The 21,238-nt window shown below is 42.0% G+C and overlaps 1 protein-coding gene across 3 annotated transcripts in view; it reads right to left on the bottom strand.

The window, feature by feature from the left end:
- Positions 1-20,669, bottom strand: part of LOC136431069 (polycomb group RING finger protein 3-like) — a 65,218-nt gene extending 44,549 nt beyond the window's left edge. For 2 of the 3 annotated variants that reach the window (XM_066422276.1, XM_066422278.1), the window contains exons 1-2: positions 20,541-20,669; positions 324-442 (exon numbers count right to left, since the gene is read on the bottom strand). In XM_066422276.1, coding sequence (XP_066278373.1) covers positions 324-432 — 109 coding nt within the window. In that variant the 5' untranslated portion in view covers positions 433-442; positions 20,541-20,669. Of the gene's footprint in view, positions 1-323; positions 443-19,914 lie in introns of all 3 variants that reach the window. The other variant, XM_066422277.1, reaches the window with a different exon arrangement.
- Between the last annotated feature and the right edge of the window lie 569 nt (positions 20,670-21,238).

Genomic DNA, 21,238 nt, shown 5'->3' with positions numbered 1-21,238 from the left:
TGATTTCAGTCAACCATTATCGGAAAAATCCCGAATTTAGGTTACCCAACGTTACATGCTACTGAAAGTTGCTGCAATCCTTAGGTTGGGACATTGTTAGCTGTGATCCAAAGCTCATGGTGCTGTACTTGTTGTAATAAAATAGGAGAGTAAGGAGAGTGGTAACATGAACTTGCATAAACTGTATAGTGTATGTCTTCCTTGTTATTACTAATTTAAAGGGAGAATGAGTGAGTGAAGCTGTAAAACTGTATGGAGATACATTTCCATTTCCTGTATAAACACTCAGTAGAAAAGAATGGGAAAGGAATGTTGTTACTCACATGTGTGCAGACACTCTGTGATGGTGGTGGCATCGACCAGGTAGCCCTTACAGAGCATACAGGTGATGTGGGGGTTCACGTCAAGCAGACGGATCTTCCTCTTCGGCATGGTTGTCAATCTGCAACAACAAACAAACAAACAGGTTAACATTTACGTCATCAGTAGGAAGCTTACTTTCAGACATTTCCTTCAGATATTGAAATACGGTTGATAAAGACAAAATGAATGAGGTGAAACATTTCACGACCACCGATAACTGTTGTCAACTTCTTCCAGTCTGCTAATGTCGCACATGATGTATCTGGGTAACCTTGTACAAGACTGGCACAAATAGAATAATAACTCCATTTACAAATTTGCCACTAATCTTTACCAATAGAATGTCCATGGGGGTCTAAGACCATGACCTTGGAACAGGTAGTTAAAAATCTGAAATGTTATTATATACATATTGCATAACCAACTTATGACAAAGGATGTATAGCACATTGGCCCATCCAGTCCCCACAGAGAAACTATGCGGTCAACACTAGAGCAAGAGGATGAATGGAAGATGGATAAAAGGGAAGGAAGGAGGGAATGACACCCCTTAGCAAGCACAGAGAAAAGACATCCCACAGCTAAACCTCCCCACTTCTGCTCAGGCCCAGTAAATCTCTGTGTACATTGGCTCCCAGCCAAGAGTAACCAAAGACAGATTTTGCCTTGGTGGAAATAACAAGGGTTGATGATTATAAAAACCGAGTCACCTCACCGGCCAAGCCTTAAGGTTAACTCAATCCTGCTTAAAATCCACCGACCTTCACCGATTATTGATCACGCAGCAACATGGCCATCCACCGTGCTGAGGGACAAATGAAGCACGGAAATACATTGTACTGGTGAACTTGCACTGAGGGAAATGAAGCGTTTTATACAGGCAGAGGGAGCCAGCCTGCCATGACCTGGCCCTAGTCAGGAACTGCCCACTGTGCAATACAAATACCTGATATAGTCTCTAATTGTTCAATAACTAGACTCTTGTTATCTGACTCTATCAAACTCTTTAAGGAGCAAGAACTAGTAAATATTTGGAACCCAGTAATCATGACCATCATCCAGTACAATTTTGTAAGATTAAAGGCTTAGACTTGTCAAAGGATGACATATGCAACTATCAATGACATACACCAATGATTTTGTACCACACAATCTATAGCATGTTTTTGCTTGGGAATGAATATATTTTGTCTCTGCTAAACTTGACAGAATCAGTTTAAAATGTAGATTGGCTGCTTGGACATTTAGTGCTCTGGGCTTAAAAAAAAATCAACCAAAATATCTTGTTTACAAAAAGCTGGTCTCAAACAAAGTCTAGTTTACTGTGTGTAAGGAGATGAATGTAACCTGTAATTTGGTAATTGCACACATGCCATGGCATAACACGCCTGGATTGATCAAATTGCAAGACGTACATGTATGTGACGCAAAGTGTGACAGATAACTATGAATTTGGCTAATAGATAAAGATCTCTGGCTGTTATTCACATGAGAAAAACTGTTGTTAGCGTATAAGAAAGGAGAATTTTTCAACTGCATTAAAGGTGTTAATGGAAAGGTAAGTAGACAAATTAATTTGAAATAAGGATGTTATTGGGAAGTAAAGGTCAGCCTCTTGAGTGGACAGAAGGAGCAGTTGATACAAGCATTCATATTTCAACACCAGGACAAAGTGCTCACTTGATGGTAAGTACTGTATTGAACAAGCAAGACTACTTGCACAAAGGACCCAGCCAGAGGAAACTCAGCAGAGCAGGGCCTGCCGGGAGTACGGCGGATGTACAGCCTTAAGAGGATCAGCTAAAGAAAGCCTCAGAAAAACAGCTGAATATTTAGGTGGCACGCCTGGCAAGCAGGACTTAACAGGGCTTTTAATGTGATGAAATCTAGCCGTGAGGTAACAGATCAAATGTTCCATTTGGAGAAAAGCCTGAAGGACCGAGAGGCACAGCTGACCTTGCCCTGAGGGTGAAAACCCCTGCGTTGAGCTGTACGCCTCCCAAAGAGCAGGGGACCTGATAACAGTTTGTACATACAGGGCTGCCCAGTTTACTGACTAAACAATGGCAGCATTTGCAGACCAACTGAAAACATGACCCAGCAGTCTGATCATCCCTGCACCGTTTTGAATGGACGCTGGGAAAAGCAATATTTCTGAACAAAGAATGGGGAAGCAGTCCAATTCTATCATGGCCACAGGGAGTCTCAGAGAAAAATGCAAGCACGTCAGATTGTCAACGACACCAAGCAAGCCAAAGGGCACACCTTCTGTTTATACGAGGTTAATCCCAATTATGTTTATTTACCAAGCTTCATGCAATACAGAAAGGTGTCAGATTTTGGTAAGAAGCTTCCCAGAGTGCTGCCAATGCATACCAATTTCATCCACTCCATGTTGTAGAATAATCTTGCACTATTGTCCTGATTTGAGTTCTGCTGTTTGCTTCATGTTAAAATAATTCAGACAATTACTAAGGCTCCTGTATTATGCTAGCTTGGCTCACCCTACATGTATACAAGTACATTACATCTGATTGAGAAATCAACAATACTGGAATAAAACAGCAGACAAGAGTGAACGTTGAAAGAAACCCACCTCTTCGCAGGCTACATGATTTGCAGGGGAAAATGCAGACAAAGGCTGGGGGTAACAGGGGGCTCAATGTCAGGTCCTGAACTGTGCAGGGAGATTTGCACAACAATCAGGCCATACAAACACAAGGCAGGGTGGAGAAAAGGGCAACTGGCTATTCAGTTCAGCATAGCAGGATCAACAGACACAATTTACTCCTCATTCCAACACCAGTCTAACTGTATTTGTAGCTAGGTTGATGGTTAGGGACGTAATTTAATATGTTGTTACTATAATACCTTAATGGCCTGAACATTACTACTGTGCTACTCACAGATTTTCTTTAACTTGTAAGCAGCTTGACTTTCTAGAAAGTCAGTGTTAACATACTAACCAGGGCTGAAACACATTCTTTCTGTTTGCGCCAATATTTGATCCATACTACAAAGCCTGTATTCATTTAGCTGGCAAGTTATAAGTTGCTAATATATTATTCTGCAGTCTGGAAAAAAAAATCTACAAATTGCAGATTGCAGGAGGGTGTTTTGAGCCTTGAAAACCATAACACATCCTTGAATAAATGAATGCATTCTAATAACAATAGACATAATTAAACATTCCACAACAATATGCCGGGACATGATAAACATACACAAAGTACCGTGCTAAATAATTCATCCCAACCATTTGGCTACTGAAGACAAATGAGAGTAAAGTGAGTAATACCTCAGCCTGGTAATAATACTTCAGACATGTCTGTATAGAGTAGAGCATTTAAAATCCCTGGGGGTGGTAAGACTTGTCTCCTGAATAGCAAGTATGGAAGTCTTCAATGTCAGGTAATGCTGTCTGGCACTGCTCAGAAAAAAGTAACTCTGCATACAAAGTCATCTTGCACCAGTCTAATGTTAGAGAAGTGAACAATTTTGATATCATTGTGAAGAAAGCTTGAATGAATTTGGGATTCACGTAGGGATTTTTAATGGAACCTGGCATAACAGTACAACAATAATGATGGTAGATATGATTAAAGCAATCATTTCTCAATGGTAAGGTGACACCTCATTCTTTGTCATCTGACATTTGCTGCAGGTGTGTCATTTGCTGCAGGTGTGTCATGAGTACAAGTCATCATGAAGATGGTGTTTCCACTTCCATCTTTAAATGCACAGAGAGTCTAGGCAGACGAAGTTACCAATGAAAACTTCCTACTTACAACACACCTTATAAAGTAGTCTCCAACAGATCTATCGTGGCAATGACAGTATCCAACTGGCAAAAGCAGTATTGGTGGCCAATAATACTGATTTTGCCAGTTGAGTTGGATACTGTCATTGGCACCGATAGATCTGCTTGGAGATTACTTATAAAGCACTATTCAAATAAGTATACAAAGAAATCACACCACTGAGCCAAGCCTTAAGACAGCCTTCAACACCTGAACAAGATACATGTAGCTCATCACACCATTGAGAATCATGAGAGGATTACAAGCAGTCTCCTAACAAGGCTTGGTGGCCTGGGGCCAAATGGTAGTGGCACCTAGCCAAGTAGACATGATTTGAAAAGTTTGATCTGTCAGAAATACAAAGATTTTGGAGAATCTTTAGAGTAAAAAAAGAAATAAGAATTGCTACCAGTTCCTCAAAAATCTACAATAGTGAGAGATTTTTTATTTACTGTGGAATATCTCCAATATCTTATTATTTCTTAGTAGAAACTTTCAAATTATGAAAATAATCTCATTAACTAGCAAGACCTCGTTGGTGGCAAATACATGGTTTAATACCCTGCTGTTAATGATCATCAACCACTTGATACATTCAGATGATTTGTGAACTCCGTGTCACCTTGGACATGCCTTTGGTAGTACAGTACTAAGCATTGTGATCAGGATGCCACACTTCCGGGGCTCCTCAGATACAAAAGACCTTTACTGTTGTCATGTTAGGGATAACATCTGGAAGAACACCTGTAACAACACTGTCTGAAGGGTAATGGTTGTTGGTCAGCAAGACATGAAACATTTATCAAAGCTTGTACAGTAACACACCTCTATGTGTATATATACACTTTCAGGAAATGTTACTCTCCAGTGTTATCATTTCAACTTCCTGAAAATCTATTTTCCTGAAGTACTGTACCTACCGTTTCGAAAGAGTCCAATAATCTAAGTACACAAAGTCTTCAATGACATTATGTCAAAGTCTACATTTACTGTCAGTAGCTTGCTTTGCCTCAGTTGCATTACCCTTTTAACATATGCATGGAATGAAAAACTTACTAGTATTTCTTTTCAGAGCAGCTCTAGATTTTGCATCTGCTTTACCCCACTGCATAGCAACACTACATACCAGATTGCAATCTAGGTTCCCTTCCCCCCCCCCCCCCCAGCCATTACCCACTACCTGGACCCTTTGATCTTGCCTACACCCTTGGTTGCCCCAGCAACAAAACCTATGCTCGGACTTTACAGGCTCTAAACTGCTAAACATATGCAGCCTCTACTGCTGAGCTGAGTTATCTCTGGCAACCCTGTCATGTACCATGTAGACTGTAGCCCCCAAGACCCCAGACTGCATACCAAGAGTACTGAGCTAGCTACAGATGGTAATGTCATGTTACATGCCAGAAAAGCATTGGATGCCTTAAGGTTAACACCTTCTCCTACAAAGCAGCTTTCTAGTTGGCTATTAACACTGGAAGCTCCTTTCATGATGGTGTTTTTTTTTTTCAGATTGCTTGAAGAAATCAAATGAAATCCAATGAGCTTTGTCTAATAATGTCTAACAGCCTTGTTGCTCATGGTCAGATATTATTCACACATTTTTAGGTGAGGCATCTTTGAAACAAGTACTCAAGTACTGTAAGTGAAACAAAGCAACCACTTGAAATGTCCTTCAGTAATGCTGTATGGAAGCAGAGCTTTTTCCGGTCAATATTCTACACCATGATTTTACAACAGTTTCTAACAGGATTACTGTTGCTTGAATAGACACATACTCGATGATGATGATGCCTTTTTGTTCAATGTCAATATCTGTGTAAGGCTTCCTTTTCTAGATCTATCACTCACCTATACATTAAAAAAACATACAGTCCTCTACTGTGATTCACAGCAACTCAGAGAAAAGACTTCTGACTCAGTAAGTCAAACTTGAGTTATAAACTTGACTATCTTTCGTCATCATGTACATATAAATCTATATTGCATGCAACCTTTGTCCCATTGTATATTCTTGTCCAGGCTGTTTCGAGTTAGTTGTTATATTACCCCATTATTTGATTGATAGCCCATCCCCAGCCCAGGGCTGTGAGTGTGCAGTAACCCATGGCCAGCAGGGGCAGACATACCACGTACATCATTACATTACTTACCCCTCAACATGCTCATTATCAATACATTCAATGGACAAAAGAATGAACCACATATTTTTTCTGACATCAACAATTTAGGCTGCTTCCAGATCTGCTTCTAGATCTACACACAAACATACTGGTACGCTACATACCCAAAAGCAAGTCTTCGTGTATCAATTTTGTCACATTCAGCTTGTATCACCTTCAACTGAGCCTACCAGAATTCTATCTACAGTATGGACATTTTGCTCCGTGTTTGATTTTCTCCCATATTTGTCGGAAATCCTCCATGTATTTCCGATGTGCTGCTCTCAGCCCCTGCTGGGTTGTATAGCATTCCTCTCCTGTCATGTCCTTTCCCCCTAATCATCTATCTATTATGGCAGCCGTTAGTAACAGGCTCACGCAGGTCTCGCAGCTCCAGGCACAGCCAATAATGTCTTTCCTTCATGATTGCACTGTCCACAGCAGGATCAATATCATCAGTAGTGTATGGTGCACGGAGCCCAGCAGATCCCTTCTGCTCTGGCTGTTGTACTGGCTGACTGAAGTATATGCAGCAAAACTAGCCTTTGCTTGGGTTCTTACTTCTACCAATGAATGACAGCTACATGTACAATTTGAGAGGATAAACATACATGTTACATGTATGTTTCTCCTCTCAAGTTGGTTTCTTGACAGGATAATAAAAATCCCAAGCTTTGTGACAGCTTCACGTATTTGGCCAAGCACACCAGGTCACCCCTACTATTCTCCATAAGCGTACTGGGTTCTTTAACGTGCAGAGGTTTGATGCTTGAGGCTCATGCCTGAAACCCCCCTCATTATAGGCTCATACATTGGGGATTTATGTCACCATCTGAAAAGATGAATGCAACCCCTTAGAACATGTCGGGTAGGTCTAAGGAAAAAGAAATTAGATTCAGAAAAAGATCCAAGTTTTTAAATTCAGTATTCAGTAATGTTGTAAGATAAAGGGATTTCCTTTTTAAGTCCAATATCAAACGCATGTACATGTATGTTTGTCAATGCTACTGTCGATATAAAGATAATATGAAGGGATAAAGTTTCAAAGCCCTTCACTATTGAGAACTGGTAGCAATATCATCATTGATTGAAGAGGTAAGTAGCAATAGTAATCAAAGTTAGTAGTACTTGTGTTGGCAATAAGAATTCATTTGACCTTGATGTCCTCTGTAACAGGGGTCAAATCTAAAAGGTACTACATTAGAATTACAACCTACATTAAGTACTACAACAAGTGCTATTACGGGTAATTACAGTCATCAAACATCATAACAGCCCACCAGCAATCGAGATTGTTTCACCAGTCAGGTTTGAAGAACTACCAAGTAGTCTGTACAAAGGTTGGACAGGTGCCAAGATCTGTGAATGTAACAACTTACAGGATCAACTGGCTCATTTTGCTGTTTGCACCTAAAGCTAACAACAAAGTTATTTAAGACCAAGTAGGGCTCAAAAGTAACAGCATGTGGCAACTCTGAGAGACCTTCCAGAAAAGCAGCTTGAACACCACAGTTTAGAATGGGTATAGTGGAAAAGGGTTTGTTTTCAGAAACTTGGTTACTGCAAGTGGGTCAATCTCATCAATTCAACCATTTTCCTAGTCAGGTCTGGACTTGGGCCAAATATCTTTTCAAGATGGGGTTTACAGACTGGTTTTCTGGACAAGTAGAATCAGGATGCTGTCCAAGTTTGACATGAATGAAGTCACCAAACTAAAAACATACTACTGTCTATGTACAGTAGAAAAGAAGAAAATGTCAAAATGGTACGTGACCTACAAAATAACAAACAAGCCGGTAGACACTCTAAACCATAATAAGCCAGCCCAGACAAAACGAAGGATCACAGATTTCAACCCTTCAACTACCAGTGCTGTAGTGTAGAATGGAACATGTCATCAAATATGGTACTTTGGTAGGAGCAAGTTGTTAGGAGCCTCCCTCTTAGCTTCAAACAATGTTAGATCTGTAGGGATCACATGTGACAGGTTGTTTGATGCAGTACAAGTGGGGTCTGCTATAAAGCTGGTGCATTGTGCCAAATGGCAGAGACATAAACACAGGTCATCTTGAGCCTCCTATTACCAAATGCATGATAAGTCCAATGGAAGGAGACAGCAGAGCCTTCAAGAATGTAGATTAGGCCATGGAGGTTCCCCTGTGTAAAGAGCAATGCCATCCTGCATAAACTCACTTTCCTTCCAGCTGCCTTCTGCTAAACCAGCCATGGACTGCTGAGCTGATGGCCCAAATGATAGCTAACAGGGGAATAAAGATGAGCTTCTTGTCACATTGATGATCCTGATCTACTCTAATTTGTTCCTGTTACTTCACTCACACAGGATTTGCCAACTTGGAACAGGCACACAGAGGCACGTCCTTACATATAGATGTTTGTACTTTAGTCAATTAATTCTAATTAACACCCCAGGGCTTATAGTACTTAATATATGGGCGGGAAGATGGTCTTGTCTAAATTGCATCAATTTGCTGCAGAGCAGGAGGTCTAGAGTTGATAGGACATCAGACATTTCAGTCTGCACACTGTGAGTGAGAGTTCTTGTGAATCTAGATTTTATAATCAATCCTGCCCGTCCCTCACAAACACAGACTCTTGGTGGTCTCTGGCAGCTTCCAACATCCGAATTGGACAATTTCTTTTCGTAGACTAGACAGGGAGGCCACCTGTTTTTTTACAGTATTGCAAACAATCTACAGTCATATATCTTCTGCAGATTGCACAGGTTATGTTATTAGCTATATCTACATTGATGTCAGCACACACAACACACAATGCACTAATAAAATCATGCATTCATTTATTCAATAGGGGCCAAATGCAGGAACCATCTGTAACAACACTGGCAGTGCTTGACTTTCCAGCTCCATGGGTTGAAGATGTTTACAGTTGGCCGTGTATTTTGGCAACCGCTTGGCTTATTTTGCCAACTCCTTTTGGCTCATGGGCACTTAGCCAACCTTCTTATAAATACCTTACAGGTGGAAGTTAGAGTCAGTAGGAGATCTTCTCTCTTCAACCATCTCAAGCTAACCTTCTCCTGGAGACTCCTCCACAAAGGAATTAACCCACTGGTTATTTTGGACGTGAACCTGGATGTCCGTGACCTGCATTCTGCTGCTATCAGAACTGTTGCCAGTAGAAGGGGGGAAAATAAATGTACTGACACAGGTGTTTAGAAAGTGAGCGTTCCCATGTGTCCTTTTTTCACCCCCTGCCCCACATCCATACAGTGACCTTTAGCAAAGCACATGTACAGAGCAAGCTGGTTGTTTCAGGTATGTTGTACTCTCCAAGCAGAGGTTGGTGGGGACGGTAGTGACCTTTTCATCATATGCCCCATTTTTTGTCCGCTCTCCCCACCCAACTCTGTCCCAGGTCAGAGGTTCGAAGGACAAGGGGAGGGGTAGTTCTTTGAGAAATGTGTCCAAGTCCCTCCCTATGCCCCTATTTCCCGCAATCTGTGAACTGGTGGGGAGAGCAGAAAAAAATGGGTCACAATCTTCCCCACCAACCTCTGCTTGGATTACGTGTAGGAACATCACAATATACTTACATTGGAGGAACAAATTTTGCCATCTTGGAATGGCAAATTGAAAGGGGTTTATTTCAGAAAACCATTTTCTAAGAGTTGTGTTGTGTATCAGTCAATCAAGAAGGAGTAGACAAGCAAGGATACACATCAGATCCCATGTATGAACTAAATCACGTCATAGAGGATGAAATGCACCAGCGAAAATCTTGTTTTTGTTTACATTTTTCCTTGTTTTTTCAATGACTGTCTTCGATTGAGTGTTGAAAAACAGGATTTTAATGAGGGTCAAGGTCTTAAAAACATTTCTGTCATAGACAGCAAAATGCGATATCATCACACGCTAGAAAATGGTCGTCATGGGAAGGGATTGGGCTTTGTGCGGTTCCAATTCGTGGCGGTCATGGTCGCGTTGGACAAGTGGTCGCCTTGGGCAGGCTCCTTAATGCTTGTGCCAATTGGGAAAATTTTCGGGACCAAGAAAAAACGGTTGCCAAGGCCAGGTGGTCGCATTGAAGAGGTGGTCGCCTAGGCAGGTTTGACTGTATAATTATGGCAATAAATTGCCTGACATTTTACAGCCCTTATCTTTATCTGTGTTGAACTTGGGTCTGTAAAATTCTGTAGTGAGCATAAGAGAATCTAGATTTAGGTCAATGAGTAAGATAGACCCGAGTAGCCAATTAATTTGATCTGTTCTTTACTCAGTTTTAGAAGGTACTAATTGGCTGTGTAGCCAGCATGTGCCCTCCCTGGAGCGTGCCCATGAGGTATGAGGCTGGTCTGTACAGACTGGGTTATTATACCCACCTTTGTGGGGCACTCTCATCTGATTAATGAGCAGCCACACAAGCCTATCATACATCACGCCACCCTATCATCACACTGGAGGGAGAGAAGAGTTGTTTTCAAACCAGTAGGTTAAAATGATACCATATGAGTTTCCTTACACACTGCTCTATAGCTACCATAGTAGCAGAATTGTGTGGGGGAAGGACCTTCATTTCATTAATTTTCACTTCAGGCAGCTACTGTATTCTAATGGCAAAGATAAGGATAAACTAGATGGCTACTACTTTTGACTACCAAATAGCCTTGTCCAGCCCAAGAGTCTTCCAGTCAAGCTCCTTCAGGGCGAGATTCAAAGGCATCATTACCCAGCTACATACAGGTTGAAATTGACAACACAGAGGAGACTGTAGCTGGGGATACATGCACTTTTACCAGTGAACTGAACCTTAGCATGATCCTCACAATGCAAATGAATATATTTCAAGCCATAGAATATCTACTGCATCCAGACCAACTAATCGAGTCTGACCAAACTGGTCAGTGCACTTCCCCCACCCCCAAAGGCCCATCTCAAAATGTTCTGCATTCAAAATAAGCCCCCATTTCAAAACAGTATAATCACCCATGCTTAACCTGTCTTAAAATGTCACAGAAGGTTTGTTGCATATGTCACATTAATCATCAGCTAGCGCAGCAAATCCATACAGACCTGCTGAAACAAGGCCACCAATATATATGAAGGGTTAGGCCTGTCTTGGTTTAGAAGGGAGGAAAGATAGATGTTGTTTACCTGTCACTGTTGAATATGGATGTACCAACAGTCAAGACAAAATGACCTGCAGCTGGGATGGAATAATCAGGTCTAGATTTAAGAGGATTAAAGCTGTGCAACAGAATCTTACCTCACAAATATACACTGGCATTTCATTGATCAAGACCTCCATGAAGGAAAATGGGCATGAGACATGTTGATCCATCTTTAAACAGCAGAATATTCCAGTAATATTTCATTGTTAGATAAGAGAGATAAGTAAACTAATGGAGATAATAAATCTGATTTTATAGTTTCTGATAACCTACTTTACCCTGGCTGATATCATTCTACTTTAACCTGATAGGTATTTTTTGGACCAAGACACCTGACCAGCTCATTTGCTTACCCCCTCCCCCTTAAATCCTTGGTGAAGCACTGGAAAGGTGACCATATACATGTACATATGTACAGTACATGCATAAGCCTACTTAGGCATCACATGTATAGACACATTTTACTACATGTATGCATTTCTTTCAAGAAAAGGCAAAGAAAATCAGAAACAATTTAGACACAAGTTACCTTCACAATACTCAAACATATCATCCAACACAAATTGTCAGTGAATTGGCACAATTCCAGATCACCTTAATGTATTCACAAAAATTACCAGAAACTCCTGAAGCCTGCTTGTTTCCTTTTGTTGCTAAGACCAACCTGGCAGCACCACATAAACCTAATTATCCGACTTTGTTGTCCATGTAAAAACATTTCCCAACAAACAAGCAACAACAAATACCTGTGTGTATAAAGGACGGCTCCTTCTATATGCACCTCTTCAAATAATTTGATCCTCAGTAAACAAAGTGGCTTGACATGAAGACAGGTGCAGAAAGGAGCAAACAGAGAAGTGTTTGAGTGGTACATTCCATCTTTGACAGACATTACCCGAAAAAGCAGCAGTAAAGCACAAATCTCTACCATGAAGTGTGAAGAAAACTGTAGCCATGTGAGCTTACAGAACAATTAAAGCCTGAAAATACTTCCCATTGCTGAAGACCATAAGCTGATAAAAACTTCTTAAAGTAATTCTTTTCACCGAGACTGTATACATAAGTACATACACATGCATGCATACACACACAAGTACACACACACACATGCACACAAATGCACACACATGCACACACACACACACACACATGCATACACACATACACACATGCAGGTGAACACTGTGTCCCCAGCTGAGGTAATTACCCCCAGTGATTTACCCATAATGCAGATAGTTTCCACTTCAGCTCTCTCACACAAAAGTAAAGCCCACCTGAGGGTGAACAGGCTTGTTCAAACTGTTCACAAGGTTATGGTACGTCTTCAACTGGAATGAACATGCAACATTTTCAGTAAACTGCATGTAAAAGACTGTTTAAAAAACACGGACAAGCTGGCATTTTGAAAAATATCTCCCATTCTTTCTTTGCTGCAACATGTATTTGAAAGATGTTGAATTTGTACGGCCTGAACAAATCTTAGTGCAAAAATTAACAGGCAAGATTCAAAACCACCCTGCTTTGGATCTGACAAGTGTTATTTTTGCTGGTGTTGTTTTTCCCCAATAGAAACTTCAAGATGACTTGCAAGCACCATGCATCTAACCTTCTCCCTACTGTATGTAACCAGTTCATGATAGGTTCCAAGAGGCTATCTCTGCAAGGAGAAGGTTTCAAAATATTAGAGTATGGTATACTGTACATTGAGACTAGATGCTCAGAGAATGAGACATTTTGTAAGCCTGCAAGCACAAGCCCTTAACTCATATTTCAGCACGACCTCTTATTTCAGGATGTTATTTGTAGGGTCCTAGGGACTATGTAAAGAAGCCAATCAAGGGGCCAACTCAAAATGGTACATCTCTTTTCAGCTTCCGTAGATCTTATCAAAACAATTGGTTTGAAAACTACATGTACATGTACAAAGAGTAGACTATTCCTGTAGAATGATTCAAAGGAAGGAAAGCAACATACCAAATTACACATAAATCCTCAGCAGGCCCTGATGTGAGGAAAATTACCATAGACCCCGTTCACACTCATTTTTTTCAATCGCGATTGAAGTATAATCGCGATTGTTCGATCCGATCGCGATTGAACGCAAAGAAACTTTTGCGTTCACACTGCTTTTCGCCAAGTGGATTAAAGTACGCCGTGATCCGATCGCGATTGAAGCACGATTGAAGCATGCTATCGGCGATCATCTGGTAAATGTTCTTGTTGTCCTTGTTGTCCTTGTTTTGTGTCTATTTTTCCGCTAGACATTGTCACTTGGTGCGGTAAATGTCCCTCTTTCGGTGACATTTCCCCAGTTTGGCCTGCACCTCTCTCCCCCAGATTGCGATGAGGACCCTGGTCTCCTCATCGCGCCATCTGCCACCAGCTGAAGTTGCTGACGGAGTTTTATTCTTCTTCTTGGGCATTGTTGACGATGAAAAGTTGTTGTTGTTGTTGTAAAAGAGCGATCTGACGTGCGGATTGGGTTTATTTTCCCGCGCGATGCGAACTATGACCCCACGTACCCGCATGTATGACCTCCCACCCCCGGAACCAGCCGAAATCTCCGCCGATCGCGATGGAATGAATCGTAGTTGTGTTCACACTCAAAATTTGATAGGATTGGATTGGATCCGATCACGATTAATCCAATCAAACTACCTCCGGAGGTAGTTACAATCCAATCGCGATTGGATCGTTTTGGATCGTTCCAATCGCGATTGGAAGCGTTCACACTGAAAAAATCAATCGCGATCGGATCGATTCAATCGCGATTAAACTTCAATCGCGATTGAAAAAAGTGAGTGTGAACGGGGTCATAGATGTTTAGGGGAGGGGGAACAAATACTTTGTGATTCATCTAATTGGGTAGAATTGGGTTTAACCCAATTCTATGATATCACCCAGACAGCACCATGATTACAGAACATCCATGCAAGTTTAAGAAACTCCTGGAAGTCCCAGTTGTAAATGTATCCCTAACTGTGAGGCTTCCAATCAAGCTAGCTGTGAGGCTGCCAAAATAAAACAGGTCAACGTGATCTGAGAATAACCTCCTGCTAAACAATGTGAAGGTTTATACTTATATCATCATAATCATTACCATTAGAGATCTATAATTTTTCCATTCCATAGAACATAACAAACAGTTTTTTTTGTGTGCTTTTTTCAACCTTAAGTCAACCTTGAAAAATCACATTCTACAGTTCCTTGCATGGCTAAGGAAACCATGTAACCACTCACCAATGCTGATCCCAAGCCTGTCCATACCCCACATTGAACCCACCACTTTGGCTGTAAACAACATTTAGAAAGCCATGATTATGGAGACAGGTCTCCTGGGACAATAGGCCCCTGTTTCGTTGGAAAGTCTGCCAACCATCTCTACTGCACATTCGCTCATTACTGTCGGCCATTTTTGCATTATTTTCCACCTAATTTCACAGTAGCTATTGTCAAAAGAAATGTAACTGTCGAGACGTTTGCACCTGTCTGACTGTGAACAGTAAAAATGGAACAGATTTCCATATATATAAGGTGACACAAAATTTGCCCTACTAATTATTCAGGTTCCAAGGAGATACATTCATGGATCAATACAACAGACACGGCCTCAAGCTGTAACCTCTCTTGGTCTCTTCAAACTGCTGGGCTGAGGACACGGCCAACAAAGATGTGCTGAACATGTCCAGCTCCGACATGGCAAGTGTGTGGCTATGTCAGTATGTGCCTCAGCCTTTTCCCTCCAGAGGAAGACTAAGTCCTGACACTAAGTTTTGGTTACAGAATATTAGACCACAGGAAAAGGGAGAGCCGATATACAAGCTGGGTTCATTCTTGGTTTCCATCTCTGACCACTGCATGTTCAATACACAAACTGGATGATTTCAGTCTTCCATGAAGCAAACCCTGACCTGTATAACCCCTCCTGCCCTGATGTACCCCCTACTGGAATGGCAGCTGTCTGTGTTCCGAGCTGCCACAACCTTCTTCCCAACATACATGTATCAGCCAGTTACCTCACAGCTGGCAGAATGGGTCCGTGTCATGTATATTTTTGTCCTCACAAATGTCTATAACTGCCATGTCTATTTGGCATGTACTCAAGACAGACCTCGGTTAGTTTGGTAAAACAAGCATACTTCCTGTAAGCTGCTCATACTGAACCCAAGAGTATGGTTTTGAATCCATTCCAGTTTATCCTTTTCTTAGCAAATAGATCCCATGCTGATTCCTGATGGAAGCTGCATATCATACATCATATTACATGTAATAGGTTTATGCTATTGATTTCACCTTGATGAACGAGACATGTTTGGGTTCTGACTGTCTAGTGGATGCGATGCGACATTTCCCAACAAGAGTTGAGGATGTTAAGATCTACACACAGATCAAATTAATGCCATGGTGAAACCATTTTAGGACCATCAGTGCAAATGGAAAGTTTACTCCATGTCCCCTCCAAGGCAATTAAGGATATCTTGTAAAGCTATGGAGTACGATATCTTCCTGCCAAAAGTGCTTCCCAGACAGCTTGTTGCATCATATTTTGCTACCAGTAAATTAATCCAAGGCTATTTGTGAATTTCCCTTGTCATCACCTTATACTAATCCTAGTATTGATTATGACTGAAATAATCCTGACTTGTGTGTCACTTCTAATCAATGATAAACTTTCCAAGCTTTGAAAAGAATAGGCAACCTTTCGAACAGGTGAAAACATGAGGCCTATTTGTAACTACAGGTAGTTTTCCCAAATTAGGTGTCCCGCGGGACAGGTGAGAAACAACACTACAAGTGTGCGTGTCCACCTGCAAGCCTGGCCTATACAGGATGGAGAAGAAGCGGGAGTGTATAATTGTTTTCAGGCAAATTGCAGTGTTGACACATCACACAGCGGGTGTGTGCTCAGGGTCCAGCACAGGTACAACAGGCCTGATAAGCCCATTGCTCGTCAATATCGGCTGGGTGCAAGCTTTGAAAGGCCAGCAGTGTTTAGTGTACCCAGGAATGTAGACAGGTGGGGGCCAAAGGACAAACGTACTGACCTCCTTGGAACATAACCGTACCTTTTAACCTGACTACAAGGGTGATATGAAGAAGACACCATATTTATTACATTCTAAGGCTGATTTATACTGTAACAAATGTAGGTTTGGAAAGGGAATGGAATGGAGAAGGTTAAAGATATGAAAAGGCCTTAGCCACTCAAGACAAGTGTTATATACTTTGAAGTGCCATTGTACCATGGTAAAACAATCTATAGCGACAGCTACACAGCTAGTGGTATGAAACTTTAGTACATTCCAAGCATACCACATATAACCACAACCAACCTCTTTGCAGAATACCAGACCGAAGATGACTAATATGTTTATTCAATACAAAGATCTTTGTACTGCAATGCCTCTGACATTTTCAGACTGGTATCTTACATGTATCCTTCACATGTAAGCTGCCGTGACATTTGCAGTGGGACAAGCCAGACTTAACTTGATGTTGAACTGCAAAGGTTAAGAAGCATTACATTTACCAAGGTTACTTCCACAGTCATCAGAAGATCAATGCTAGTTATACAAAAAATGTTTCCTGGACAACAAGAATAGCAAAAGATGATACTAGTAACTTGTTCCAGCAATGTAGCAAGTGGTCACTGTACTGCTTCCACGAAATGAGAAATGTCATGGACATACACCTGGGGTACTGAAGTCTGGTAAATCCAAATACTGCAATATTTCAGACTTAGTGAGAAGTGACATTGCCAGCCTCCCCCTGAAACTATTATGAACATTACTGATGTGAGATTCCCTATCAAGGAAGAAAAGAAATACTTTCTAGTAATTGGAAACTATCCAAATTTGCTGATAGACACAGAAACGGTTAGTGGCAAGGGATAAGAGACTGAAGATCATGTCAGCATGTTAGACTATAAAGTATAATGGCATTCAATAATACCAGAAATGAGGTCTAAATAGCATTTAATAAGACTATACCGTGTTCTGAATGACAGCCTTCCTAGATCCTTCTTAAGCCTTACTGCACAAAACAGCCTACCTCAAAGTACAGGACCTTTTAATATTTTCTTTTAGTAAGTTAAACCGTAACATTACATGAGCTAACTATTAGTCCATTATGTTGCTTATATTTTATTTGTCTGAGGCTTAGACAAAACTAATTAGAGGGCTTAAAGCTTTAAGTTCATTCAAACCCTTGACATTTTAAGGAGGTACAAGGAGTAAGTCTGATATTCCTGCCATCAAGATATATTTAGATGCTGAAGACTATCTAGTAACCAGAAGATACCTGGTGACAGTCACTCAACCATATCTCTAAATCCACTCAAAGATGGAACTCTATATTGTGCCAAATTGTTAATTCCTCAACTTAGCTGAAGGGATTGACAGATCAGGGAGTGGAATGAAAATATCTGCATTTCTTTTTGTTAACATCTTCTCCTTGCCATGATTATGTGTGGATTTCCAGTGTGTACCTTTACTTGGACATTTTCATGATCATCTGAATGAGGAGACTTGGATGAAGGTCTGGGAACAACGTGCCCAACAAAAAAGATGAGACGCATATACAGGGACTGGCAAGACCAATGCTTGAACCCGCCAGCCTTCGTCCTTGCCGCGCTGGCAGTAGTGCAAGCCGGGCACGTTGATTGGGTCATAGGAGAACACCAAAGAAGCAGCCACTGGTGGCAGGCCATTGCACTTGAAACATTCGATAACTCTCAATTGCACAAACGTTTCAGAATGAGGAAAATATGCTTCTATCGCTAGCGCAGGCTTATTAGCATATCATTATCATGACCTCCTAAGCTTTGCCGAAGCTAGTTTCTCTTTACACACAGAGAGAAACCGCCATGGCCCCCCGCTGAAGCGGCGCAAGCCCGGGTTGGAAGGTGGTCTGGGTCGGTTCGTGGAAAAACCCACGTGACACTTATTTCCTCTTTAGATCGGTAACGATTAACTGACACACAGTTAAAACGACGCAAGTGTAAAGTGGGCCTTACAGGAGAGGACAAGCAATTCCTTCAACCATAACTCTCCAAGACACTTGAAGGTGGTACTACTGGTATCGAGTTATGCATGCAGTGTCTGTCCGGTCACAAACTAAGCTATCTTATTTCAAACATTCTGCTTGACAGTCAGGTAGAGTCTGGGAGACATATTTTTCTAAAGGAAAGGATGAACATCAAATTACAAAAATGCCCCTGACTAGATTTACGTCCTCTTTACCATTAGAAATGGAAGAGCCCTGGGATTCTTGTCCTAACAGGGAGCACACACAACCTACCACTTGAACTGACAGTAATACTATCTCTTAATGGAAGAGGACCAACAAGTACTCCTTGAACTGAAACTCCCCAAATCACGGTACAGTAACACGTTCCAAGTTGTAAATATCATGTCTGGTAATCACTTGTGCCACAGACGTATTGTCAATTTGTATTGAGGCAGACTAACTTGACACAACTGAACCAACCTGTTCGCTTGAGGCACAAATCAGTAGTCTGCCAAGAACATGACGTGGAAATCTCAGAATGGCCCTGAACTTAATAGCAGGACTGATTCTCAATCTCCTGCTTTTTCCATGGCCTCCCTCAGCAGACAATCTTACAGATCAGCCAGTGGCAGGCCTTAATTAACGGCAAAAACCCCCAAAACCTCAATCCAGTTCGTAGTTAAGAAATCTTATACTTTTGATAGTGACTGCTATCTCTATTTGATGATATGGTGGCTACAAATGTGGTCTTCCAATGCCAAGGGGGCAATCTACTGTGAATCACACAAAGATCACCTTGAAGTTGACATTTCATTTCCTCCAGTGTGTGGTAAACTGGTATCCACCTAGGTACAAACCACAACCAGGCTGGCTACAGTTGTATATGGTCTCACTTAGGAAAACAATTCTCCAAAGCAATGAATGGGAAGATGAAACAGTCCTCCAGACATAATCATGATAATGGCATTAGCAACTTGAAGATGATAGTCTCCTCATAGCCATCATGGTACAAACTACAGAGTCTACCTGAGCCATAAAATAAAGGGGTAGTGATCTTAGCAAAGCCCCTTAATTGATTTCCATGCAACCTTTGAAAGGAAAGGTTACTTCCTAAGCCATAATACTCTAATAATCACCTGAAGACAAGTTCATTAGATGTCAAGTTGTGTATACAGTAGATCTGCTAGTACAAATAACTTGCTTGTTATGCAGGTACGAAATCTACAGAAGCACCTTATTTAGGAAATCAACATAGGCTAGAACTACATCACTCATTTCCCTGAGCTTCCTGCGCCTACTGCCTCCACCACCGTCATTTAACTAACATGCCTGGGGCCATGAGGGAGCCATGTGCACATATTGAGGTGGATTTTACCGCTGGTACAGCCTTAGTTAGCCTGCTGGCTGTGCGGTGGGGTCGTGTAGAGTACTGTACCTGTGTGGGGGTGAGACGGGACACCTCCGTGCTGATGTTGGCCGGCTGGCTCAGCTTTATTGTTGTCCAAGTCAATTCGTACTCGTGTGTCTCTTTGTTGTTGACGTCTGGCTCTCAGCTGTATGATACTGAATCCTTCTGCAATGTACATCCAGGGTGAGTCCCACGGGGGTGGCCCCCTCCCCCTCGTACGCAGAGAGAGGGTAGGGGGGTAGGGTGAGGTGAGAGGAGCACGATCAGACGGACTGAGCCGGGCCACGCACCAGTGTGTGATAGCAGCCGACCGTGTCCTCACTAGCGGCGCGTACAAATCTACTAAACTTTCAGCCTCGCTAACACGATCAGACGCAGGTACAGATCCAGCAGCCCCCCTGGGTTGGGGGAAACCAGGCGCCCCAGGGTCGGGAAGTCCAAAGCACAGCCAAGACAAGGCAGCGGATGACAGACCGGCCAAATCCCCTGTCGATCACTTGATCTGCTCCAGCATCTGATCCCTCTCTACTCCACACACAGGCGAGACAGAACGCCCGGGCCACTCCCTGTCGATCCCGGCCTCTCGCGCACTCCCTGCCCCTCCCTGGGGCTCGAAACCACACCTAGGGGAAACTACAGATCCCGGGCCTTACCTGGGCACCACTCTCGGGCGTCAACAGCGCCTTCCACCGCCACAGCGACGAGATTTCTCCCGCAGAAACCGCCTGCTTCTGCCAAAGCGTGCAGCTGCGGCGAGCTGACTCTTTAGGTATGGTCTGTGCGTCGCCCCCTAGAGAGGACCTGTCAATCACCAGCGGGGGGCGGAGCTTACAAGTGGCTTGCATTGTCAGGGCTCGCCTCTGTTGTATCCAGTATTTCACACCACCTTTGTTATATTGTTGATGTTGCTAGTTGAAGTATGCTCATTAGCCTTATGAATTCCAATAAGAAAAGAACTGACGAGGTGTACAAAATGGCGGCATAAAATGCCTGCTGGATAACAAGTGTCCGCCCATAGCGGGCTGACATAATTTGGTCCAGCCTCTGAAGTTTCATCCTACATGTACACTGTGTTGTGTTGTTTCCATATCTTCAAACCATACGGTAGTGTCACTTCGTGTACTGTATACCGTTGGTATATATACTTTCCTATATAATGATAGACTAATTTTCTCTTTACGATCCTCACCTTTTATTGTTTAACAAATTGTCACTAATTGCCCTGTTTCCTTTACCAAACTACCCACATGTAAAACTCTTTCCCTGATAACAATTCTCTCCTCTCATCAGTGGCCGTCTCTCATACAGTCTATATTCCAGGTTGACACAGTCCTGTCAGATTTCTTCACTG

The sequence above is a fragment of the Branchiostoma lanceolatum genome, chromosome 3 (genome assembly GCF_035083965.1).
Source record: "Branchiostoma lanceolatum isolate klBraLanc5 chromosome 3, klBraLanc5.hap2, whole genome shotgun sequence".
NCBI lineage: Eukaryota > Metazoa > Chordata > Leptocardii > Amphioxiformes > Branchiostomatidae > Branchiostoma > Branchiostoma lanceolatum.
This window is presented reverse-complemented; position numbering and strand designations above follow the sequence as displayed.